General features: G+C 46.6%; 1 protein-coding gene across 4 annotated transcripts in view; it reads right to left on the bottom strand.

The window, feature by feature from the left end:
• The window catches only part of TRIO (trio Rho guanine nucleotide exchange factor), a 349,937-nt gene that overhangs the window by 157,910 nt on the left and 164,180 nt on the right, over positions 1-27,847 (bottom strand). For all 4 annotated transcript variants that reach the window (XR_005529593.1, XR_005529594.1, XM_039238832.1 and 1 more), the window contains exon 10: positions 12,741-12,863. Coding sequence is in view for 2 of the 4 variants with exons in the window: in XM_039238832.1 (XP_039094763.1) it covers positions 12,741-12,863 (123 nt within the window). In the remaining 2 variants the exon portion in view is untranslated. The remainder of the gene's footprint in view (positions 1-12,740; positions 12,864-27,847) is intronic.

Raw genomic sequence — 27,847 nt, 5'->3', positions numbered from 1 at the left:
ACCCAAGAGCGATAAGCATTCCTGGCACCCAGATTTCTACCTGGGACGAAGTTCAAGCTGAGCCCAAAATATCTTATTGTATCCAAAAGTAAGGAAACGCTCAAGAACACTGTGGATAGGTCAGGCCACAGAAGTCAGCCTGAGGAGGCTCCCACTGGCCCCATCAGGGACCATCTGAGGGTAAACAGTGATAGGAACAGAGTAGAAGCCACCAATACAACAGGAAACCATGAGTCCATACGGACATAAATACATAAATAAAACTAGCTGAGGAACAGGACATTTATAGAATTTCAAAGGAGCTCCCCACTAAGTGCTTATTAATTACAAAGAGGGAGAGACTCATCTGACAATGGAGACGTCTGGCAGACGCCACTTTAACCAGAAGTCAAAGTGAATGCCACATGTAGTGGGACAATTAAAAATCGGGTGCCGCCCAATGGGCCAGCACAAGGACATGGCAGCACGTCCATGACACACCCGCCAAAGAAATAAAACTGGAATCTAATCATGAGGAAGCATCAGACAAATCCAGAGTGAGAAGCAGTTTCCAAAATAATGGGCTTGAAATCTCCAAAGGTCGGAAAAGTTTAGGCACAACCAAGGAGGAGCTACGGCGCAAGGACCTTGGAATGTGACAACTCGATGCCACCAGTGATTGGACACCGGGTCCTTCAGCCGTAAGGACGTGCTGGGGGCTGAGGGTTAGAAGGTAGGCATGCAGTAGCTCCTGCTAAGCTCCTGCTAATGACAGGCGTCCTGGGAGTGCACAGAACAGCATCCCTCCTTGGTGAGAAACAGACGCTAAAGTCAGCAGTTCAGGGGAGAGTTACGTTCTCTGTGCTGTCCGTCCAACATTCCTGCAAGTTGGGAAAACATCTAAAGCAGCTATAATACAGCACGATGGGTATGACGGTGTCAGGAAGGAGGATGCTGACGCACAGTAACATTGAGGGGCACCCCAGGCGTCCGGGTGGGGTGCGGCGCTCCATCCCCGTGCAGGCCACAAGCAAGGTCTAGGGAGAATCTCAAAGGGACAATAAAAACTAACTCAAAGCCAGTCTGTTCTTTTGTCATCAGCACGGGCCTGGACACCCAGCTCTCTACAAGCCACTCTCCTGAGCCCTGGCTGAGCCTCGGGTGTGAGGCTGACCCCAGCCCCTTTCACGGGTAAGGAAATGGAGGCCTGTGGGGCAGTCACGGGGCCCAAAGGACAAGGTTAGTGGCGTGGGAGCAGGACTCGGCCGGGTCTGAGGGTGCGGACTGTGCCCACAACTGCCCACATGTTGTTAGGCTTTTGAGACCCCCTCCCAAAACTGGGGTTCAGGCAGCACTATGTGCACGCTGCTGTGAGGCGAGGTTTGCCACCACCGTCTCTGCCGGTCAATGTCAACGGGAAGCACCACCTTCGGGGGACTTCTCTGTTTGGTACTCTTCACTATCGGCAGAGGATCTTTCAGAGCTCTCTTCAGAAATGAGTGAAGAGGTGTCAAAGGATCCCTTAAAATTTACTAATTATGGCCAGAGTTGGAACATGCATATATACATTTTGCATATTCTTTGGAAACAATTATCTGAAGTAATTTGAAAGCATAGTCAGTTCCCAGTCTGACTGCAGAACCTACCGGCGCATTAAAGAGCTGTCTGTACATTCAATGTGACATAACAATCCCTGCACAGGGAGACAGTGATGTGGCCCACTTCAAAAGAGCTTTGGAACAGCAGAAGCGTGACTCTGGACTTCCCCAGCCCCAAGGCCCAGACCGGTGGCCTTGGGGAGGCCTCGGGGAGGACTGTGACGAGAAGCCCTCCACACGCAGACATCACACTGCTCGGAGACTCCAGGTGCTGGGATGGAAGGACTCAGCTGAGGCCAGAGCTCCGACCTAGTCAGGTCACAGACTCAGTGCCCCCGAGCCACGGGCCACAGACATCATGGCCTTATGGACGGATGAGGGGACATAATGTCCCAATGAGGGAAAGGATGAGGTGCTACTGACAAAAAATAAAAAGTAAAGACGGCAACAGAAACTCCCAGAGGTAAGAAGAGCCTAAGCAGACAGGACAGCCACAGGCAATGCAGCATCCTGGAAGGGGCCCTGGAAAGGGGGGAAACTCAGGGAATCGAACAAAAGAAGGGCTTCAGTTTAGAGTAGCAGATCAGTGTCCGACAACCGTTAACAAATGTGCCACAGTAAGAAAGAGTAGTCGTAAGGGAAGCTGGGGACAGGGTACGGGAACTCCCCCATCATCTTCACAACTTTTTGGTAAATCTAAAACTGGTCTAAAAAATCAAGTATATTTTAAAAATACACATGGTTAGCAATCCCTATCAAAATAACACCAGGATTCTTCACAGAGCTAGAACAAACAATCCTAAAATTTGCATGGAGCCAGAGAAGACCCTGAATAGCCAAACCAATCTTGAAAAAGAAAACCAAAGCTGGAGGCATCACCATCAAGACTTCAAACTGTATTACAAAGCTGTAATCATTAAACAGTATGGCACTGGCACAAAAACAGATGCTCAGATGAATGGAACAGAATAGAGAACCCAGAAATGTATCTTCGATAAAGTGGGAAAGAATCTCCAATGGAATAAAGACAGTCTCTTCAGCAAGCGGTGCTGGGAAAACTGGACAGAGACATGCAGAAAAATGAACCTGGACCCCTTGCTTATGCCATACACAAAAATAAACTCAAAACGGATGAAAGACCTAAATGTAAGATAGGAAGCCATCAAAATCCTAGAGAGAAAGCAGGCAAGAAACCTTTTTGACCTCGGCCGCAGCAACTTCTTACTCAACACGTCTCTGGAGGGAAGGGAAGCAGAGGCAAAACCGAACTATTAGGACCCCATCAAATAAAAACCTTCTGCACAGTAAAGGAAACAATCAGCAAAACTAAAAGGCAACTGATGGAATGGGAGAAGATATTTGCAAATGATGTGTCAGATAAAGGGCTAGTCTCCAAAATCTATTAATAACTTATCAAACTCAATACCAAAAAAAATTAATAATCCAGTGAAGAAATGGGCAAAAGACATGGGCAATAGACACTTCTCCAAAGAAGACATCCAGATGGCCAACCGACACATGAAAAAATGCTCAACATCATTCATCATCAGGGAAATACAAATCAAAACTACAATGAGATACCACTTCACACCCGTCAGAGTGGCTAACATTAACAACTCAACAACAGATGTTGTCATGGATGCGGAGAAAGAGGAACTCCGCATGGATGCGGAGAAAGAGGAACATTCCCACTGCTGGTGGGAATGCAAACTGGTGCAGCCACTCTGTAAAACAGCACGGAGATTTCTCAAAAAATTAAAAACAGAACTACCATACAACCCAGCAATTGCACTACTAGGTATTTATCCAAGGGATTTAGGTGTGCTGTTTCGGAAGGGCACATGCACCCCAATGTTTATAGCAGTGCTATCAACAACAGTCAAATTATGGAAAGAGCCCAAATGTCCATTGACAGATGAATGGATAAAGAAGATGTGGTGTATGTGTACAAAGGGGTATTACTCAGCAGTCATAGAGAAAGAAATCTTGCCACTTGCAACTACATGGATGGAACTAGAGGGTATGATGCTAAGCGAAATTAGTCAGAGAAAGACAAACATCATATGACTTCACTCATATGAGGAATTTAAGCTACAAAACAGATGAATACAAGGGAAGAGAAGCAAAAATAATATAAAAACAGAAAGGGGGACAAAACATAAGAGACTCTAAACACAGAGAACAAACAGAGGGTTGCTGGAGGGGTTGTGGGCGGGGGGATGGCCTAACGGGTGAGGGGCATTAAGGAATCTACTCTTGAAATCATTGTCACACTCTATGCTAACTTGGATGTGAATTTTAAAAAATGAAAAGAGAAAAAAAATATTCATCAACAGGAAATTAAATAAATTGTGGTTTTAAAATACAACAGAATATTATGTAGATACTAAAAAAAAAAACAAGAACAAAATACATGTATATATGTAGTTGACCCTTGAATAACACATGTTTGAACTGCATGGACCCAAATGTACATGGTTTTTTTTTTTCCCGATAAATATAGTACCGCAAACATACTTTCTTTGTTTTTATTAACATTTCCTTTTGCAGTTTCCTTTAGCATAATGAATACGTATATAATACATATAACATACCAAATATGTTAATTGACTACTTAGGTGATGGATCAGTAAGGCTTGGGGGAAGTCAAAAGTTCTATGTGATTTTCAACTGGATGGGGGCTTGGGACCCCTCATCCCCATGTTGTTCAAGGCTCAGCTACATGTGTGTGTATCTGTGCAACAGATACATAAATACATAGCACATTTTCTTAATTTCTTTAATGTTACTTATTTTTGAGAGAGAGAAATACAGAGTACGAGCGGAGGGGTGAGGGAGAGAGAGAGGGAGACACAGAATCCGAAGCAGGCTCCAGGCTCTGTCAGCACAGAACCCGATGTGGGGCTCGAACTCACAAACCATGAGATCATGACTTGAGCCGAAGTTGGATGCTTAACCAAATGAGCCACCTAGGCATCCCATCCATAGCAGATTTTTTTTTAAAAAAGGTGCCCTGTTGGGGCACCTGGGTGGATTAGTCGGTTAAGCATCCAACTGTTGGTTTGGGCTCAGGCCATGACCTCACAGTTCATGAGCTATTAGCATCACGAGCCCCTGCTACAGAGGATCCACACACGTTGCCTACGAAGGTTCTCTCACCATCAGAGGCTTAGTGTGAGGTGACTTCGCTGAGGATGATGGCTTTGGAGACACCTCTGCCTCACCCCACGGAGCCTCGCCAGAGAGCGCGCTCCGCATCTCTGCGCGGCAGGATGATGGGGCTCCAGCACCGAGAGAAGCCGACAGGGTATCACGCTTATGCTGCGCACACACTTTTCGTTAGGAGCTAAATCCTATTTTCTACTGTCACCACAGCCATGAAGTCACTTACGTCCCATGTGTGACAGGAGGACCCACAGGTGATGCTGCCTCCCAACACTGAACATTTGGTCTCTCAAGGCTTTTCTATGTCTTGGCCAGCGGGGAAGGACATTTGAGACAGTAACTGTCAAACACGACCAAGCGCATGTTTTAACTGTGGAGGACCCCGAAGAGCATTTGCTTAGCCCCTGCTTCTCACTTCACACTTGGAGAAAACGCGCCCCTGCGCCGGATTCCGTGGCTTTCCCTCTGCCCAGGGCGGGGGGCGGGGGGGGGGGAGTGCAGGCCAGCAAGCAGCATCTCTGACCCGCAGCCCTCCTGCGGGTGTCACACGCTGGGCGCTGTGCACAGACGAAAACAGACTTCCGGGCGTCAGAGCACACCTGACCTTGGAGCCACCGGCCCGGCCGCACAGCAGCCCCATCACGAGGACAGTGGGCGAGCGAGGCGAAAAGGGGAAGTGACTTGTCCCAGTCTGTCAGGAGCGCTGGGGTTGTTCAGACAACGAATGCCCAGGCCAGGGTTCCTCTTGCGAGGGGAAATTCAAAACTTCAAGTTCTGCTTAGGGGAGGTGGTGTCAGGAGGCTGTTTTAGAGCCCAGACTTCTGCCTTCTGCCTGCCATCCTGTCCCCGAGGGCATCCCTCTGTGGGCCCAGTCCTTCCTCGGAGAGGTGGGCCACCATTCCCCACGATGAGCACTGGAGGGAACGCTGTAAGGGCTGGGCCAGGGTGGGGGCTGAACAGTTTCCTCTTTTCGGGAGAAGTAAATTAAAATTGCATAAGAGCTGGGACTCAGGAAACACTGCAGGGCAGATTGGACCTTCCTTTCCCTGCACCTTTCCCTGCAGACCCTTGGCTGCAACAGTCTGGGATTATGAGAAGATGACCAGAGGCGACATTTACATAGAATCCAGTGAAAAAGATGGGTTTTCTTGATCTCAGTTCAAGGAATGAATACTCCTATTCCATTTGTTTTGTTTTAAAAAACAAGAGACCAAAGTATGCATAAAGAAAACATCTGAGGTATTTTATACTAATGTAGCAAACAAGAATGATGGGCCAGTACATCTACAATTCACATGGAAAACCCCAGTGTCCTGAATTGTTTAAATGACTCATTACGTCCCTGGGATCATCTTTTCAACCCCGAGGGAAAGCACAGGCCACAAGCCTGCCCCTCGCCCCCACACACAGGTGACGTGGAGCTGAAAGGCGCTACAGCACAATCTAACTGACAGCACTAAAAGCAGAACTGAAAACGTCTGTACGGCATATATTTAGGTACAGCGAGAGCGACTTCTGACTGCATGTGCTAGCGTTTTACCAGAGAAACAATTCTGTGGGGAGCGGAAAAGGGGAAGGTTCTAGGCAAGGAACTGACACACATGAGCACCTGCTGAGTGCCAGGCACACTGTTTATGTAGGCTTCTCCCAGCTACCTGGCCAAGGTAGCAATTTATTGTTTTACAGGTAGGGAAACTGAGGCTCGGGGAGACTGAGGAACCCGCCCATGGTCATAAAAGTGGTGGAGGCATTAGTAAATCTAAGAAGGGTTTTTTAAAGGGCAACTGGAGATCTTGGGGGCACATGCCAACCTGAAGGAAACTCTTGATAGCAGACACCAGCCCTAAATTCTCCACTACTAACTTATTTTAAAGGCAAAAACACTACATCTCATACTTTAAAACGATCTTACTGCAAAACGGCAGCATACTACATAGGAGCAAGCACCTACTAACTGCAGCGAGTCAGAAATTAAGGGCGTGCTGAAAACAGGGACGCATTCTGTACGTCCACATGCTACGGATGAAGCATTCACAAAAGAATGGTGAGTTCAGTAGCGATCAGGGAAATGGGAGAACGGACCTGTTAGTCTGCAGAAAATCTTGCCCCAGTCTAACGTCTCCCGCTTCCCTAAAAGCCACGCGTCCTTCTCCTGGAAGATGCACAGATTCCATAGCACATATAAAGCTGCCGACAGAGTTGGCTTCATGGAGAACACCATCACAGCAGGTTACACCTTTGGAAGGTGATCTGAATCCCACGGGGTAAGCGCACAGGAGGGAAGGCAGCATAAGCGCAGACAGACACCCGTGGGAAGCTGCCACGCAGAGATCTACTAATCGCATCCCAGACATCTGTGCTCTCAAAACCGGCTTCTTCCTTGAAGCAGAGCTTTCTGGGCCTGAGTGGCTGTTGTAATCACAGCTTCTGAAATCTAAAGTGAACGCTAACTCGAACACCTACTTAGAAGGTAGAAGAAAACGCCTGCCAAAGAGCATCTCCGCATGCAGCAATCATTTGCAGAGAGCTTCGTGTGGCAAGCATGGATTTCCTCCTTAAGTCTCCTGCACGAGGAGGCGACATGGCCACACACGGCACACTCTGGAAATGTATCAGCAGGAGGAAACAGCTACTCACAATCACTGCACAAAACAAAGGAGGAGGGAATCTTCAGATTAGTAGAGAGGAGGTTCCAGGCTCTACCAAACTGCTTGCAAAACTGATCCACATGCCTCCTGCTGTGTCTCGGGGGGTGGGGTGCCTGAAACACAGCCCCCAGCGGGGGTCCCGCAGTGCAGCCAGCCTCCACCAAGCTAGTCAGCGGCTCCTCTCGGGTTCCTCCTTCCCAGAACGCCAGAACTGTTCTACATAATAAATCTATGATTAGTACATTTTAAGTGAATTCGACCCTACAACTTTCACCACTTCCTTTTTGTGTCTTGTTATGTTACTTCATTGTACGCCACAAGTCAGTGTTTTGAAGAAGTTGACTATAACAAAAGTGTGTTACGTCAATTGCTAATTCTAGAGCTCTAAAGACAACTTAGAACTCACCTCACAAAGGACCCTCCAAAATACAACCCTAAGAACTAACCAATCCTTGAACAAGTACTGAACAAATGAGAAAAGGAAGTTCTTCTCCCTAAACCCCCAAAATTGTTTTACTTTTGTGAAAATGTTTCAGAAAATGAAACACAGCCCCTTGTTAAGCACTAACAATACCTCTGCTCCCATATTAAGGTGACTTCAAAGGTCACCCTGTCCAAAAAAAACCAAAACATAAATCTAAAACATAAACTTAGGTCTCTGCTGTAGTCGCTTCTGCTGTAATCTGTTTGGACAGAAATCCATGAGCGCAGAGGGCAGAGAAGAAAAGGTGGCACAGCTCCCTCCGGGGGCCTCACTCCTGGTGCTGCAGCAAGACCGAGGCCACGGCTCCTTGGGAAGAGCCGGAAAGCTTCAACAAGTGAAGGTACACACACAGTGTGTAGCTCTGCCCCGATACCAAGGCCACCGTCTGTCCAGACCAAATGTGCTGCACACGGTCTTAATAAAGCCAGACTCCTAATGGAGCTGTCTCACAGCCAAGAGCTCTTCTGGCTTCAAACACTCATAAAGAGCAATCTTTATTACTCACAGAGCAGCGGCCAGAAAAAGAAGTCCACCCTATGTCTTCAGGGCCCATGCACCTCCCCTCATTTTGTTTGCAGCTAGTTCTTAATCACACAGGGCAGTCCCTGACGGTGTACCTTGAGGCAGAGCAAGCTGCCTGTGAGCTGGCCTGAAATGGTTCACGGGGTGTTCTCCACAATTTACAACATCCCTGCGCACCCAGCAGCCACACACCGGCCCCTCGAGCTCCACTACCCACTCCCTAGAGCTCATGGCGTAACAAGAAGTTGCCACACATTTGTGGACGGGACAGATCAGAGATCTTCACTCTAAAGCGAGTGGAGGGGAATTACCTAAGTGGCTGGGTCCCAGTTCATGGTCAACCACAACAGCCCGCAGAATGCCTGCTGAGAGCAGCGGCGCCTGCGGCACGACTGTGCATGCAATTTTATCAGTGACAAGTACCGCTGGGCTGCAGGGGGCCGCGGGAGAGCAGCAGGCACAGCAAAGTGGCACAACATGCTTCTGAAGCCAACCGGCAGCTCAAAACTACAGAGGAATCAAGTGACATTCTTCAAGAGAAGGGAGGGCCTCTAAGTATTTGGGGCCAGAAAGAACTGAGAGAGAGAAGCTGAAGATGCCAGGAAAGGGGTCATAATTGAAGGGCCCATGTAGTGGCAGCAGGTGGAGACAGCAGAGAGTGGACACGGGAACATGGCCACGTTCAGGGTGAAGTTCAGAGACTGCACCCAGCAGCAGGTGTGCAGCAGAGAGAGGCCCACAGACAGGAGAGGTCAGCACTCTGCATACAGCTCTGCAAGCACTGGCCCAGCCATCCAGCCTCCCACTGCGCCGGCCACGTGGCAGTGCTGCTCAACAGTCCAACCTCCCTGATGTCCCCCATGACTGCTTCTAGTATCTTCCTCCTCCTGTCACCAAGCTGAGTTTTACTAACTGCGAGTGTCTGCTCAGACATCAACAACTGCCAGGGAAAGGCCTCTGACAGGTGGCCAAGCCTATTCACAAGGACCTGCTCTGGCCTCCCGTCTACCCACCCTCTGTCCCCCACATCCTGTGGCTGTCAGAGTGCCTGACACATGGCCAGTATCTGAGAACCAGAGGGAGGAAGAGTGGGTGAATATGTTTGCAAAGTGAACAATAGTGTACTTAAGGCTTCTTTTGATGCACAGCTCAGATCTGGGGTTAAGCACTTTCGGTGTAAGGGGAAGCAAGTAGGGCGCCCCTTAGAATCCCAGGACAATGAGCAGCAATAAGGAAGGACCGGGCTCAGCTGGGTAGAGGCAGGAGCCAGCAAGCACCTGCTCTGAGGGGTATAAAGCAGACCGGAGCTCAGGGTACTATCTCAGCCCTTGCTTGCCCTAGAAACCTTTCAGCAGAAACGTTTTCTAGAGAAAGCCTTCTCACTCTTGCTGCCTCCTGAGAACCTGTGTTCCCAGCTCCCATGGTGGCCTCAGACCCAATGAAAGGAGTTTACCATGAACAGATAGGGTCACAGCAGCCACAGAAGACAGTTCCATAATTGAGAATGGAAGGCGGCACACAAACTGGAGGGAGAAGGGTTGATGGGGTCCTGGTCACTCGGGGACATTCGGCGGACCATCGTCAGGAGAGCAAGCTCAGGACAGGCCAGCCTGCCATCACGGGGGACCATGCTACTTGGGGGGGGGGCTCCATCTCCAAAGTTGGCAGTTCTGCCTCTTACTTTCTTTGGGGCCCCAAATCTCTGCTCATGTGACACAACTTTCCTAGCCATCCCCGGACCACGTCGACCACAGCAGTAGCTTATCGCAGAGGAAACATGAAGGGGAGGTAAGAACACGTGTTCCCCATTTCTTCTGCTACAAGTGGAAGATGGAGTATTTTCCAGCGGGCATGAGGTGGGGATGCCACAAACCAAAGAGACAAGAAAAATGCTCCAAAGGTGCCTCGTGGTTGTGGGAAGGCTGCTGGACACGCAATCTCTTCTGGCTCATTTCTTGAGATGAAGAAAGCCTAAACGTTGGGATTGGCACTTTTATTTCGTACGTGAGGACGTGCAAAGAGGGTAACTTGCTAAAGGCATTTTCACTGAACAAGACTTAAGTGCGGACTGTTTCAGTATCCCGTAACTCGGTCCCAGATTCAGTTCCCCAAATGAGTATGGGCCCGAACCCTCTTTCGTGCAAAACCTGTGCACACACAGCCATGGTTCACTCCTACTGTGATTTACGGAAAAGGCCGCATGGCTGGATGTGTACGGACGCTCCTCCTTTTATAGGGGAAGGACCTCTTCATTTCTAATCACGTTTTCAGGCTTTCCAGCCTATTTGCTTAATATTAGTATTTCTGTATCAGTTTTATTTTGGTTAATATTTGCCTGGTGGATCTTTTTCTAGTAGGCTACATGCTTCCAAATTTCCTGGGTATTTATGTATTAGGTGCGCCCTCGGGAAAAAACACATAGCATGATTTTTAAGAGATCACCAATCTTTTGTCTCTTAACAAAAGTAACATCTATTTTACACTTACTGTAATTACTGATACTTAGGAACAAGTTACTACAACGTATTTTACGATTTCGATCATGATTTTTGTTTTCCTTGTTTCTTCTGCTCCCACCAGACCCATTTGCATGAATTTCTTTTACCCAATTTTCTGTATTTCTGTCTCTCCTATGCTTACTAGGAAGTGATGCTTCCCATCCCTACGCTGTCAGTGGTCACTCAACAGGATGACTGCGCACCTGAGTTTACAAGTGTCAGGTAAGCAGAAGGTCCTGCACCCTCGGAACCTTCCACCACCCTTGGGAGAGCGCTCTGGCGCGTTAGTCCCGTCCTACTTTTAACGATCCCCAAACCCACGGTCTTTGGTTTAAATGGACAATCCTTTGATTTACAACTATATTTATCAATTTCTATGCTCGTTTGTGGTCCTAATCCTTTTTTATTCACAGTTCCCTTTTTATTCACTTAATGAACTCATTCAATACATATCTGCTGATCACCTAAGTGTGCCAGGCACTGCCCTGGTGTCAGTCATGGAGAAGTGAACGAAGTCCCAGCTCTCGCGGTGTCCACATTACAGAACACAGTTATTCGTACTGAGCTGAAGTGCCGGAGTCATGAAGTCTCTCCCTCTCGGTCTACACTTCATCCTCATCACTGAATGACAATTCAGCTGGATCTGGAATTCCATGTTCAGAGTTGATTTCCCTTAAGACTGTTCTACCAACTTCTGGAACCTGTGGCTCCTGGTGAGAACTCGGCTGTCTTTCTAATAGCCCTTCTCCCTGGGGTTTTTTTTGTCATTTCTCTCTTCCTGTTTTTAATGCTTTGTCTATGACATTCCTCAGTTTTGCCACAGTGTGCTTCAGTTTGGACATGTTTTACTTACTAGATGACTTCTTCTTAAAGTAAATTTCCCTATGCCTCCTTATAACTTCCATTTAAAATGGAACGGACACGCACACGCCATGTTATTGTTATTTCTCCCTCCTTCACTCTGCTTGCAAAACAAAACAAAAAACACATTTACCAAATAATAAGTTGTAGGAATGACCTGGCCTGGGTGCCTTATATGATGATATCACATACATATCTGACTTCCTCTCTAGAAGCCTTTACTGTGCCTACTTTCCAGATAAGGAAGTGAATCTTAGAAACGTAAAGAGACTTTTCCAAATGACACAGCTATTATAACCAATCCTCCAACTCCACAAATCCCCTGCTCTAAACACACTGCACACCCTGCCGCCTGTCTCTAAGCACAGGCATTGAACAGAACTGGAGATGGGGCAAGAATGCTGGCCCGTCGTTACAGAACTGCTACTGCCTGATTACACACTGAAATTTCTTTTTTTTTTTTTTTTTTTTTTTTTTAATGTTTTATTTATTTCTAGGAGAGAGAGAGAGAGACAGCGTGAGCAGGGGAGGGTCAGAGAGAGAGGGAGTCACAGACTCTGAAACAGGCTCCAGGCTCTGAGCTGGCAGTCAGCACAGAGCCCGACGCGGGGCTCGAACCCGCGAACTGTGAGATCATGACCCAAGCCAAAGTCGGATGCTTAACCGACTAAGCCACCCAGGCACCCCTACACACTGAAATTTCACAAGCTAGTCAACAGACACTGGTACAATAAATATGGCAAAAACATAGGGGATGTTTTCCTGTTTCCAGAACACATTACTCTTACACACTCCTCTGCATAGGCAAGGACAACCTCACGCTCAAACCTGAGCATCACCTCTTCTGAATCACCTTTTTACATACTGGTTACATAAGTAATTTTTACAATCTGTAAAAGTGTACTCATCTCAGATGTGGTTAAAACTAATGCAAAACAAGCTCATAGGCATCTATGGGAGGAACTAGTGAAGGTCATGGTTTTACCTGTGCTACTTCTTCGAAATCTTCATGGCGTTTCTGCAAAGCTCTGGCCCGATGAAGCGATTTCCCCACACCTGTATGTTTGCTGAGAAACGCTTCTCCATGGTTCTCAATCCAGTCCAGCACCTGCAATAAAAGACAGGTACATGTGTCATGAAAACAGTGTTCTGCCCTGTTTCATGGTTAGGGCTATCGCTGAAGATACACTCTGTTGTCAAAACTGTAACAAGCAGCAAAAGAGGAGGAAAAAACTAGAAGCAGTTGGACATTAACACATCTGATCAGTTTTCCCACCATCATTTTCAACAGCTCATACTATAAAAGCCTAAGTCTGTCTCTGGATAAACATTACGTGCCATAATGATTAAATCTCACCTCATTTTACGCATGACGGAGCCTCCAAAACTGGGTGGGTTTTGGATAAGATTGTGGTTATCAAGCCACAGACAACCAGTTAACATTTTTATTAGGCTCAAAGCTTCATAACTCAGGCAATTCAAGCTTTAACTACAGAGTTAATGTTTTTCTGTCTCTTCTGTAGAACACTGAAAACACAGAAGTAAAACCTAAGAAAACAAAACACTTAAATGCCTCTGTCCTGGTCTTTGAGGATAATTTATTCTGTAAACTACTAAGTTGTCAGGAAAGCTGAACGTTCCATAAATTTAATTACTTAAAAGTTCTTGCAACTTGACATCCACTATATAAAGAAAGGGAGTACAAGTTAGGCAGTGTGATCAGATGTTTTCAAGTTCATAGTCAGCACAGAGCATAGTTCACTGGTTCCCATACTTGAAAAACCACAAAAAAAAAAAACCCCCAAAACCTGACAATATCAAACTTAAACAAATCTAAAAAAAATTTTTACGCTCTCAACAAATGTACACTTTGCCTCTTTTTTTTAAGTTTGTTTGTTTGTTTATTTATTTTGAGGGAGGAGGGGCAGAGAGAAAGAGAGAGAGAGAGAAAGAGAGAGAGAGAGAGAAAGGGGGGCAGAATCCCAAGCAGGCTCCACATTTGTCAGAGCAGAGCTCGACATAGGGCTTGAACTCACAAACCATGAGATCACGGTGTGAACCAAAATCAAGAATTGGAGGCTTAACCAACTGAGCCACCCAGGCGCCCCCACTTTGCCTCTTTCTGATGGAGAAAAGATAACTAGCAAAAAATAAGTCAGTGACATCTTTCACTAAAAACTGAAACTTTAGGTACAATATATTTAAATATTTGAACATACTTGTTGACATATGGCTGAAGGCCACCTCCCATACTTCACATTTAGTAACTACGGTAACTATGCACATGGATCAAAACGATCTCTGACTGAAGAACCAACTGGGGACTGTACCGCCAGGACAGAGGTCTGGAAGAAAACCTAAAAGCAGACCAGTCATGGCACTCCACTAATGGAAAAACAAAAGGGGCCATAACTTGGGATTCATTGCTATGAAAAGGGTCCCTTGCCCTTTGTTACCTGTACTAGAGATCAGCTGTGCAGACAGATGAGGAGGAGGAGGAGGAGGAGGAGGAGGAGGAGGAGGAGGCGGCGGCAGCGGCAGCGGCTGGTAAGGGCCAGTCGTGCAGGGACAACTGGACCTGTTATTCATCACTCCAAACCCGTGACCTTCAGCAGCCAAGGGTCTGACTGAGGGCCCTCTCTGCATAGGATTTAGCAAGGTTAATAGTACATGTGCCTAAAATAGCTTGCAGACCTGAATAAATCGCCGGTGGTCCCCTTACCGACCCTGTAAGATTAACAGAAGTGCATGTACGTGGAGGAGGTGGGGTGACGCACAGAGGTCAAGCCTTCTAGCAGGTGCTAAAGCTAAACATTTACCTTCTTACTACAGCTCATTTCTGAACCTCTTTCGTCAACACCAGCAATCTGCTAGTCACTTGGGGTCACATTATCAGAGTAATTCTTAGTGGATCTGCATGTATTCTGTTACCTCACTCCCGGTCCTCCTGGAAGCTCTCGATTCTTCATTTCTAGCCTGGGCTGCACACCTGGGGTCTAACTGTGTGTTCTTGGGCAAGTTCTCTATCATTTCTGGACAAAAAGCTTCCTTAGTGGTCAGTGCTGATAATAATGGGGGAGCTGTGAGTATTCGGCAAGATGTCTGTTAGCACACCAATACCAATACGGCGGACACACAGCATGCATGCCACCCCTGGCCATAACCCACAGCCTAGGGCACATTTCCATCTAATTTTAAACTCTCCAGTGGCACAAGCTATAATATCCATTACTTTCTAATTTAATTTTTAAAAGTAATCTCTACACCCAACATGGGGCTCAAACTCATGACCACAAGATCAAGAGTCACATGTTCTACCAACTGAGCCAGCCATGTGTCCCTATCCATTGCTTTTTAATTAGTGTGCTTAGTACATTATTTTCCTTTCTTGAGGGGTGCCTGGGTGGCTCAGTCGGTTAAGCGGCCGACTTCAGCTCAGGTCACGATCTCCCGGTTCGTGGGTTCTAGCCCCGTGTTGGGCTCTGTGCTGACAGCTAGCTCAGAGCCTAGAGCCTGTTTCAGATTCTGTGTCTCCCTCTCTCTCTGACCCTCTCCTGCTCACGCTGTCTCTCTCTCTCTCTCTCTCTCAAAAATAAATAAAACATTAAAAAAATATATTTTCCTTTCTTGAGACCAGGGAGAGAACATGCTTTAGTACTACCATTAGTAAGTAGTGCTACCTTCACCCCTGACTTCAAGGAAGACATTAGCCTGAGTCGTTTATGTGAGTCTCTTAATACATATCGTCAAACACAGATCCTGTCCACTCCCAAGAAATGTCCACGGATACTGTCAAGACGTTTCAGCCTCAAAGGATGGGTACAGTTAAATGGAATGTGCCTCTGGGCATTAAGCCAATACTACGCAGAAGAAAAGGATCAAATATTTTAAGCTTGAAAAGAACTCAAAGAAATGTTAGTAATGCCTATGCTATAGCCAATCTGCCTATAAGAGATTTTTCCTTTTAGCTATAGTATATTCCTTATAGTCTTCAATTTTACTGTTAAAAGAAAAACTGAGCCACTAGTAAACAGGAACCTGATGATTACTGGTAACTCAATACACACTTGAAATAAGGGCACAATTTCAAAAAGTAAAAAGTAAACACTATTTGGTAGAAAGGGCTGAGGAAGCAAAATATGGAATTTTAAAAATAATAAACATTTGTTTTTTTAAGTCTTTCAGGAAGCATAAGGTGAAAATTAAAGCTATTATGAACCAACCAACTCAGGGTTATAATTTTTTCTTTTATTAGGGGTTCTGTTAGAATTGTAAATACCATGTGAAAATATATTTCCAACAAACATGAAAGTAATTCAAAGAAGGTGTACAAATGCCAAGCACTTAAAAAAAGAAAAAGGGGCAGACAATTGTGAAATCCAGCTCGTATTCAAAACCAAATTCCTTTACAAGGCACTGGCTTCTTTCACATGTTTGAGAACATTTCCCAGATTGCCAAGGAATCCTGTATCAATACAAGTGTCCAAAGAGCATTTCAAAGATATGCTTGTGGGATCTTTTCCATTTAAAACATAAAAATATTTGTGAATCCAGGGTTTCATCAACTTAGTCCAGCCAGCAGCCTCGTTGACCTGAGATATGGTCGGCGGCTGCCATTTGTCTTGTGACCCCAACCCTAGAAATCCCTTAAACCCTGGCCCAGGGTTTGCTGCTCCGTGGTTAGACTGCAGGAAAAGGCCCACAGTGATGCCCTCCCATAGGCTACCTGGTCCCTGGGCAGAAGAGCAAAGCTGGGAGGCCAATGCCACCTTGCTCTCGGTTCGGAGGATGTGGTGCGAGCTCATTCCTCTGTACATCAGTGCCCTCTAATGGACGCAATGATAGCCCAGTGTCAAGGTCACTCCAAAGTGAGCCACCAACACAACACAGATACAGTCTCAGCATCTGGATCCAAATGTCAGATGTGTAGGAAACCTTACAGATCGTTCAGCTTAACCCCCTGTTTGTAATGACAAGATAGATCGTGAGGGTGGCAGGTATGATTATGTGCGTCTCTCACCTAATAATTATACTGCTGTCGAGAACCCGCTGTTGCAGCGGGCACTGACCTGGGCTGTGCATGCACTAAGCCCTCAGTCCACAGAGTGAGCTGGGGTAGGGAAGACATATCATATCCCCATTTCGCAGATGAAGACACAGGGCCAAGGACCCTCAGCTACCAGGTGGAAGAGCCAGTCTGGGGACTGAGAGAGGGAAGTCTGGGCAGAGGGTCCACATAACCTCTGGTCTATATGCTTGTTGAGTTGGCTTGGGTATAAGGCAGGTGGCACAAGCAGGTCTGGAAGGAAATAAGTGTTTCCGTTGGTGAATGGCAGGGGGGAGGCTCCCGGGCAAATGACCTCCGATGAAGTGACAGTATTACAATGGACAACAAAACACCACCAACCCCCAGTTAAAGGCCGTGGGGACTGGTCACCAGCATGCATCCCCCAACTCACATGTCTGGGCTCTGGCCATTTTGTACCACATGTGATTTTCCGTGATGAGCCGCCACTACCTAACATTCACGGTTTCATGGATTACTCTATTATTTTTTGAGACAGAGAGAGCGAGCATGAAAGGGCGAGTGGGGAAGGGGCACAGAGAGAGAGGGAGCGAGAACCCCAAGCAGGCTCCATGCTTAGTGCAGAGCCCAACGTGGGACTTGATCCCATGACCCTGAGATCATGACCTGAGCCAAAATCATGATTCAGATGCTCAACTGACAGAGCCATCCAGGTGCCCCACGGATTGCTAGTTCTAGTAACGACTGCTTTTTTTTTTTTTAAACAATTTGTGAATAAATACTACACCCTCACCAGAGGCAACTACTTCTCACAAACCTACATCTCAACAAGAAGCAACACGAAGACCAATGTGAAGACATTTTTCCTTTAAAATGCAGAGGTGTTTATCTCAAACACTGACTGGAATAGCCTTCTAACATGACCATATGTCATGTCACTGCCGCCAGCATCATTGAGAGATTATTCTACGCTATGCTTGGGTAATATATGCAGTTCCATAATCCCTTACACACACACACACAAGCTAAAAGGGCTCTGAAATTAATTTTTTTTTCAAAACTTGGTCCCAAAAGTTCATTTGGCATTAAGACCTGAGTCCCTATACATTTGGCTGCAGAAATCTTCATGTCTTCCTTCAGAATACGGGGGGGGGGGGGGGGGGGGGGGGGGCACGCGGGGCAGCCCAGACCCCACTGGAGTGTCCTGTATCACACGGTGTATGTACTCTGTTCTCTTCCTCAAGTTTCAAAGATTCTTTTTTTTTTTTTTAATGTTTTATTTATTTCTAGGAGAGAGAGAGAGAGACAGCGTGAGCAGGGGAGGGTCAGAGAGAGAGAGGGAGTCACAGACTGAAACAGGCTCCAGGCTCTGAGCTGGCAGTCAGCACAGAGCCCGACGTGGGGCTCGAACCCACGAACCGCGAGATCATGACCTAAGCGAAAGTTGGACGCTTAACCGACTAAGCCACCCAGGCGCCCCTCAAGTTTCAAAGATTCTTAAGGGCAAACACATCTATCCCCAAGGGCTACAAATGTAGAGTGGACTTTTATTACTGTCCCTCTTCAACAAGAAATGGGGGCTCAGGGAAATGAAGTGACTCGCCCAAGAAAGTAGACCCAGAGAACAGATTCAGATGCAGGTCTCAGGAGCCCCTAACTGAGGCTCTGATCCGTCGTGACGTTACATTCCCCCCACGGTCTGGAGACACCGCGTGAATGCTGTAAAGGTACTTCTAAAGTCAAAGTTCCAACTCTTGGATGGCTGTGAAGACTAGAGTAGACCTCGGACGTGAAACGACCAGGAACACGTGAGTCCAGTTTGGTTTTACCGGGAAGCTGGGATGCAAGGAGCAGTCAGGGTTAAGTACCCTCCTGCCTCTCAATTCCAGCTACCGTTGTGGGGAGACATGAACGGTGAGGAAGTGTTTTCTGTCATGAGAACGAGGAGTCCTTCGAGTCACATTTATTCAGTTTACAAAACATAAATAACACGAAGCAAGTGAAAAACCAAGGCAGTTTCTAAAATGCTCTCAATGTGTTCTTGTGTGTATCTAACCCGATTTTTCCAGTGGCAAAATATTAATTTCCTCCCTGCCCATCCTACATTCCCTATAAAACCAAAATTAACCCAGTTTCATTTAGTTATTTCCTTCTTCAACCACTGTTGGTTTTCATTTAAATCACGGAGGATGCCAATCTAGAAACAGACATACTGTGTTTCTAGTGTTGGTTTTGTTTGTTTTTTTCCCTCCGTGTTATTTTTTTTTTTTAAATGTTTTATTTATTTCTAGGAGAGAGAGAGAGACAGCGTGAGCAGGGGAGGGTCAGAGAGAGAGGGAGTCACAGACTTAAACAGGCTCCAGGCTCTGAGCTGGCAGTCAGCACAGGGCCGGACGCGGGGCTCGAACCCACGAACCACGAGATCATGACCTGAGCGAAAGTCAGACGCTTAACCGACTAAGCCACCCAGGCGCCCCCTTCCGTGTTATTTTTAAATAAGCGCTCCTGAAACAATCATTTAGATCAGAGCTTTCTTGATGATCAAATCGATGGTGTTTTAATGATTATAACAAAGACTGCCCGATTAAGCAACATCATTACAAATCTGTTAAACATAAGCAGGAGACTGAAAAGGAGGCCTTGCCTTCCCTTAGAGAATGTTTCTAAGAAAGCCTGGTGTTCAGCACTGCTGTGCGGACATCCAAGATATTTCTGTTAATGAAATTTACCCCCAAAGTGAAATCACAAATGAAGGAGTACTCATCCTCTCACAGGCTGCCAGCGACTGCTTTTCCTGAAGCTCAGAGCATCTTGGACCTGGAACCAGAGTCTTGGTCCTATTCCTCCCTTTCCGGCAGAGGCCAGGCCAGCTGACCACCTGCACGGGCAAGAATGGGATTGGAACACACAAGCCGAGGCAGCCGTGAGGAGCTGAACGGGCTCCCCCTGCTGTCCCCTCCCCATTTATCCACTCCCCAGGGGACTAACTGAACTTCTCACAGTGGTGGGCAGCCCCCACTTCTAGAAGGCCCTTCCCCAGCCTGAAAATCCCCACTTAGATATTCCTCCTTCAGTAACATGTCAATGAACTGTGCCCTTTGATTCACTCAGAAGTGAACCATCCTCCTCAGGTCAAGAGCAGTAAAGCAGTTAAAAAACCACAGGGCTTCCTGGAGCTGTGGTCAAGACACTGGACTTTTTCAGAGCTCAGCTTTATTACCTGGAAAGTAAGGAGCCTGGCCTCCCAGGACGGCAAGGGCCCCTGGCTCTAAATTCTATGACGTGCACAGCACGACTTCCACAGTGACATGAGCGACACAAGTCAACACGCATCCGTGGGCTTTGGGGACTGAGGGAAGAACGGGAAACTGTTTAGGTCCAGTATCCACGGCTGCCTGAGCATAATCACGGTTCCCCCATTTCTTTATTTCTCTCCACTGGAGCCAAGAACTCTGTTTCTTCATTCACAGCATTTCAAAATTAGAATTAAGTTTGCTCTAAAAAGCTATATAATTGTTCTTAATATGAAAAGTTCTTCTTCAAAAAATATGGTTTCTAGGGGCATCTGGGTGGCTCGGTCAGTTAAGTGTCTGACTCTTGGCTTTGGCTCAGGTCATGATCTCACAGTTTTTGAGTTCAAGCTCCACACTGGGCTCTATGCTGACAGCACAGAGCCTGATTGGGATATTCTCTCTCTCTCCCCCTCTCCCTCCCTCCCTCCCTCCCTCTCTCTCTCTCTCTCCCCCCCTCCCTCCCTCTCAAAATAAACAAACTTTAAGAAAAACATATGGTTTCTAGAACATTCCAAAATATGCTATAACCTAATACCTACTTGGAAAAATAAGCTATTTAAATAAAAAGCCTCAGCAGGTGACACAAATGTACAGCAAATATCACAGCAAATACAGAACCAAAATGCTCTGTGTTGCAAGAGCTACTTTTGCTTAACCAATGTAAGAGCATATGAAATGTCAGGAACACATGCTCCGTGTACACCTTCTTGGCTAGAAGGGAACACAGGTGAAATCAATGAAGAAGGGCTCACAAAAGGCTTGGCAGGGATGAAAGACCTAAGTGTAAGGCCTGAAACCGTAAAAATCCTATCAGAAACACAGGCAGTGGTATCTGTAACACTGGCCACAGCAACATTTTTCTAGATCTGTCTCCTGAGGCAAGGGAAATAAAAGCAAAAATAAACTATTGGGACTACACCAAAATAAAAAGCCTCTGCACAGTAAAGGAAACAATCAATAAAACTAAAAGGCAACCTATGGAATGGGAGAAGATATTTGCAAATGACATACCTAATAAAGGGTCAATCTCCAAAATATATAGAGAACTTAGACAATTCAACACCCAAAAACCAAATAATCCAATTAAAAATGGGTAAAAGATATGAACAGTCATACAGATGGCTAACAGAGACATGAAAAGATACTCAACATCATTCATCATCAGGGAAATGTAAATCAAAACTACAATGAGATATCACCTCACACAGGTCAGAAGGGCTAAAATAAAAAACACAGAAGACAATAAATCTTGACAAAGATGTGGAGAAAAAGGAACCTCTTGCACTGTTGATGTGAATGCAAACTGATACAGCCACTGTGGAAAACAGTATGGAGGTTCCTCAAAAAGTTAAAAAATAGAACTACCCTACGATTCAGTAATTGCACTACTTGGTAATTTACAAAAACACAAATTCAAAAGGATATCTACATCCCTACGTTTATTGCAGCATTATTTACAATAGCCAAACTATGGAAGCAGCCAAGTGTCCACTGACAGATAAATAAAGAGGCGGCACACACAATGGAATAATATCCAACCACAAAAAATAATATAATCTTGCCATTTGCAACAAGACGGATAGAGCTAGAGAGTATAATGATAAGCAAAGAAAGTCAGTCAGAGAAAAACAAATACCACATGACTTCACTCATATGTGGAACTTAAGAAACAAAACAAATGAGCAAAGGGAAAAAGAGAGAGAGAGGGAGACAGAAACAAAGAAACAGACTCTTAACTATAGAGAACAAACTGATGACTACTGGAGGGGAGGGTGAAGGGGGTTAAGGAGCACACTTACCATGATGAGTACTGAGTAATGTATAGAATTGTTGAATCACTATATTGTATACCTGAAACTAACATAACACTATTAACTATACTGGAATTAAAATTAAAAAACAATTAAAAAGAGAAGAACTGGCCGAATTTTAAATTTTTATATCATCTACCAACCCATCTATCTTCTAAAAATATATAAATCACCAGTTCTCATGGTCATTACCCTACTTTTAATTACGTAAGTACATGAAATAGCTTAAGGAATGAAAGGAAGAAGGAAGGAAGGTGGTATGTTATTATTCATAGAAATAGTCTCGCTTTGGATAGGCCCACCAAACTCCAACCAAACCACCAGTCTGTCAACACTAGCTAATCCTTTTATCTTTCCCATTCTTTGGAAATGAATATAAAATAGTGCAAAGTTATCCCCCCCCCCCCCCCACACACACACAAGTCTTCCTATGTCCAGATCTTAATCTTGGACACTAAAGTAATTATGTATAGCTTAATAACTTATGTCTAGTTATCAAACTATATAAATGCACAAACATACACGTTTGCATGCATGCAACACGCCCTGTCCAACTAATCCCTGAGCACTTTCCCCTGGGGGCCCTGGCAATGCGGCTACCACTTGATGAAAGGGAGTCTCCAGCTGCCCGGGGTTTCCTGGTTCTGCCTGCTCTCCAGTGCCCAAGTCCTCAAGGGGTTGATGACCTCTGCTCCCTACTCACTTCTGATTTACCCCAGGCCACTGGGTTCCGGCAGTCTCGTATTATATCTGTTTTGGGGGAAGAGATCTACACATTTCCCACCCTTTTAACTTCCACCATTGGGCTTTCAGCTCCTTCTAAGCTTGGTTACTAAGATTACTTCCAAGGTCAAGTCTCTCCCATGTTCACCATGACAAAAGGTAATGAAAGCTGGCTCTAAACCCACTAGGAAGATCAGCATCAGGCTCCAACTGTCCCCAGCTGGTTCTGATCCCTAACCAAACACTTACCCTCCAGTACTCCCTAATTCCAATGGAGAAACTCTCAGAAAAGATGGCAAGCCTCTAACCACACTCATCAGGAGCCACAATCAAAACTGTGAGCGTGGGAACATAAACAGAAGAGTAGGTTAAATAGCTGGGGCTATACAATGATTCTGGCGAGTGGGACGAGAAAAACCGAGCCTCCTGACTTAAATTAATGAGCAAAGGACAATGAGGTTCAGAAACTTTCACTTAAAAGCTAGGTCCACTGTAGGTGACACCAACCAAGAACTCTGAAGTCAAGCATCACAACGAGATGGCTTCTACTAGATAAGGATAGAGCCTAAGACCTAAGGCAAACCAGTGAAATAGCTTCTCTGCAGACCTGAAACCTCTTTCTCTGCCTTTATGGCACATCCTGATTTCCCTCCCTTGCTGCATTTAAGACCCCCCGTTTTGCACTGAAGTGACCAAAATCTCTACCAGAGCACATTAGCAGGATTCCAGGTACTTCCTCAGCCACTCCTAATCCCTCCCTGTCAAGCAAAGCTCCTGTTCCTTCAAGCAGATCTCCCAGTTCGATCACTTGATCTAATCACCGACTATGATTCCAATAAAAGGCCAATCCTCACCTATTCCAGAATAAATGAAGAAACTTTTTACCCCAAAGAATGTTTAATTAGCAAAACTGGGTAATTCCTTAAATCTCTTCATCTGCCCACTCTTTCAACAAATAGAAAACTGCATCCCAGACACTTAGGAAACAGCAGTGAATAAAATACAGGTCGCTGCCCAGTGGACCTTACGCTTCTGCCTGCCCAGAGTCCTCCAGGACTTGCCTGCGTGTGCACAACAGGACTCACGCTGTCTCCTCAACCACGGTCTCGCTCCCTCCGACTTACTCACCACGCCGCACCCAGGGCGATCTTTCTACCACGCGCGGGATCGTGTCTTCCACCCCCTTGCCCACAGCACCCGGTTAAAGTGCATACACACCGGCCCTGCCTGCTGTGAGCTCAGCAAAGGGGGAAAGCAGTAGCTCAAAGGCTGGCTGGGAGCAGTGGAGGGGGACACACGGACACACACACACACACACACACACACACGGGTTAGTAAGCACACGAAGCCCCCCGATGAGCCGGATGCCATACAGGTGCTCCTTACTTAAGCCTCACAGGCACTCACAAGTCACTTCGGGCCCTGGCATCAATTTACAGCCATCAGTCAAGGTCCACTGTGTCTCTTCAGTGGCGTCCCCCAGCCTAATGACACAAATCCCACGCTGTCATCGCGAGGTCACCTTTCTGGCACCTGCCCCATCTCACACCTCCACACCACTCCACTCCACCCACGCCGGCTGCTGCCGCTCTCTGCACACCACTGATGTCACTGCAGTTCATGCTACCCAGCCCTCAGCCTAAGGACTTTCTAACCCGTCCTTCAAAGATCAGCTCAAACGCTACCTCTCCCACGAAGACTGTGGTTACTTGCGCCTGTCACAGGCCTCTTCATTTCCCCTTGACACCAGACCCTTGCCGTTCGAGATAGACATGGACCAAGCGCCCTGGAGCCCCCACACTTGCTCAAGTCATTCAAGCACAGATGTTCACCCTTAACATTGTGTGCAAAGCAGGCAGGTAATGTGGGTGAGGGAGGCTACTTGCATTTCCCCCCTCCCTCCAGCCAACACCTTCATAGGTAGGACTCACATTTATGCCTCAGCAAGTCACACCTGACCATACATGGACACACACCACTAAACGTGAGCACGCTGACGTATGATTTATTAGACTACCAAACCGTCTGCTATCACTGGACTACGATTCCTCAAGAAATGGAGCTTTGACCGAGGCAACAGTTACTTCTGTATCTCTGAGTGTCACCCATAGATTAAGAGATTTTGAAAAAAAGAATGAAGTGTGGATGACAAGAATCCAGAGGATACTAGACGTGCTTCCCAATTTTCTCAGAACATTTGCTAATGGCGCCACATCAACCTGCAGTGAATTTTCCCAAGACATAACTCAGAAGGGGTGATGCTCACACACAAACAAGAAGGACTGCTGACCGGGTGCGGCGGGGCAGGGAGGGTTTTTAGGAGATCTCCCTGCCTTGGGGCCTCTGTGGGGACGGCAGTCTGCTTCAGCAAAGTGGAGTCTGGGCCCGTTCACCTCATCCAACTTGGCTTTTGGAGTCACTACGTGGCTCCCCGTCCAAAAGGCAGGCAGAGTGACTGACGGTGGGCAGGACAGGAGTTCGGAGCCACCACGACAGACTACCTCCTTAAGCACCACCACATTTGAACAAGTGCAGCAAAAATCACCTTGTTAGAGCACACTACAGCGCGCCCACACTGAAGACAGCCGCTCAACAGTACCACAGCCATTCATCAACCAACCGTCCTGAGACTCACTCTAACATGAAACACAGGGCAATGGAATACGTGTATTACTTGATCATCCAGAAATGTGGCAGAGTATTAATTTTATTTTTTATTTAATTTTTAGAGAGAAATTCGACAGTGAGCGGGGGAGAGGGACAGAGGGAAAGGGAAAGAGAGAGAGGACCTTAAGCAGGCTCCATACTCAGCGCAGAGCCCCGTGTGAGGCTCGATACCCTGGGACCGTGACCTGAGCCAAAATCAAGAGTCAGACGCTCGACCGACTGAGCCACCAGGTGCCCCACCTGTTAAGTTAATGGTGACAGAGGTTTCTATCTGTGAGTAGCTACCAGGCGCATCTGAGAAGTCATTCCACCCCGCTCCTCTGTCCTCTGACTGGACAAGTGGTGAGGGCCACAGCAGTAGCCTCACTCCCCTGCACCTTGGCCCCTGGGTACCTCAGCACCTTCCATATAGAAATTACCAAATTCCCTTTGCTTGTTACAGAAACAGTTAACCACGGGGCGCCTGGGTGGCTTAGTCGGTTAAGCGTCCGACTTTCGCTTGGGTCATGATCTCGCGGTTCGTGGGTTCGAGCCCCGGGTCGGGCTCTGTGCTGACTGCCAGCTCAGAGCCTGGAGCCTATTTTGGAGTCTGTCTCCCCCTCTCTCTCTGACCCTCCCCTGCTCGTGCTCTCTCTCTCTCTCTCTCTCTCCTAGAAATAAACAAATATATATAAAAAAAAAAAAGAAACAGTTAACCACTAGATCAAACTTATTCCAACTCCTCATGCCCACTGCCCCCCGCCCTTCCTCGAGAACACACTGCTAGCATTCTGGCTTCTGTTTCAAACATCTTCCACAGGCAAGCGCAAAGTCTTCTAGAGCGCGGTGTCCATAAAAAATAGCATCATTCCATACCTATTGTGCAGTTAGCTGCTTTTCTTTTTTCTCAGCAGTATTTACAGATGCTTTTTCATCACTCAAAACCACCAAGCAAAACCCACTTGTGGTATCTAGTTGGCTTATGTTTTTATGGATTTTGTTTTCATCTTTACACAGTTACCTTCTGCTGACAACGTCTTTCTAAAGGACTACTGGTTTTCATCCGTTTATTCTCAGCTTACCCCTCCTAGAGTTTGCTCAATATAGCAAGAATGCCCACGTGTTGTAATTGCTGGAGTTTCAGAAACACATCTCTGGTTCTGACATCCTACAGACTCCTTTTTGAGGTAAAGTGCTTGCTCTGCTTAATCTTATCAACTCTACTTGGGGGGGGGGGGCGGCATGAGTCAAGCCTACACAGCAATTTCCTGTTTGCATAACAAGTCCAGACCATTCCAGATCACTTTATCAAAAGAATATTTCCCTTGAAGAGCATTTATCTATTTTCTACGAAATGCTAATAGGACCATATATGCCTTATGTGGATTGCAAAACACTTCCCAACCCAACCTATGGATGCTTGAGGAAAAAAAACCTAGCTTAAAGAACTGGTCTCTTAATTACCATAATTACCTTTCTACATATAAAAGTTAATGTTTGCTGTTTTCAGATTCAAGGGCATTAGATGCCTGGTGCCAAATAAGATGGCTACACTCCTCAGCCTCTTCCCATTAGGTGCTTCGTGCCTCCCGACTCCCCCGCCATAAACTGTCAGTGTTCTATCCTCACATGCCTGGTGCCCCAGGGAGCCACAGAGCTGGGGAGACTGGGAGGGAGAGGCCCTGGGGCTGCTTCAGACACACATCTGATGGGTGTGGTGGTCCGTGGATGTGTAATGAATACCTGATCCAAGGGACAGAGAGCTGAGTGGGAAAATCCTTTCACGATTACATTTAAACTATTAACATTTCACGATTTGTGAAGGTTTTTAAACAATTAGGAGATGCTAATATTCATGCTTTAGCCACGACACCTCAGTTCTCACAAGTGAGTCCCTGGCATTGACTCCTCCCTGTTCGCTCCTTGCTCGATTTTCTTTCCCTGGCAATTATCCTCTTTGATTAAAATAACACTGGCAAGAAGCATGAATAGCATCAAAACGAACGTCTCAGAGACTTGGTATATGCACTCTTCAGGGAACTCAGAACCCAGAAGTGGAATCAAAGCGTTGTGTGTGAAAACTGAAAATTAGAGAGCAATTTTCCAGTATTCTGAACTCAGCGGACTCACACTCACGAAGAATGATGGTCAGTAACACACGGAGAACCTGTGCGCTCATCGGCGCACCGGCCTTGGGACGGCGCTCGGGGAGAGCGACCCCGAGCCCGGGCGTCGCCGCGGCGCCCCAGGAACCCGGGGAAGAGGGAGGCTTGTTCCCGCCCTATCGCTGCGGCATCACGCCAACCGCTCTGAACGCCACGGCTGCCCTGCACCCCTCAGAGGTCCTCACCCCCAGCGTCCGCACCTCGTCCACACCCTAGCTTCCCTCTGTTTTAGGGCAAGGACACAACTTTTATCTTATTACTAAAGCCGGATCACACTTCTATGCTGCCACACCTTGAACCCTCAAAAGCCTGGCGGCGGCACAACCCTAACGAGGGCACAACCAGCGTGGGGGCCAGACTCCGTTACTTTTGTAACAACAATAACAAAAAGGTGAAAACTGCTTAGAAATTAATAGTCATAAAATTCC

This window comes from Hyaena hyaena, unplaced genomic scaffold (assembly GCF_003009895.1).
Source record: "Hyaena hyaena isolate Hyena2069 unplaced genomic scaffold, ASM300989v1 scaffold_148, whole genome shotgun sequence".
In the NCBI taxonomy this organism is placed as follows: Eukaryota; Metazoa; Chordata; class Mammalia; order Carnivora; family Hyaenidae; genus Hyaena; species Hyaena hyaena.
The sequence above is the reverse complement of the archived record's forward strand: the minus strand, read 5'-3'. Positions and strand labels throughout refer to the sequence as shown.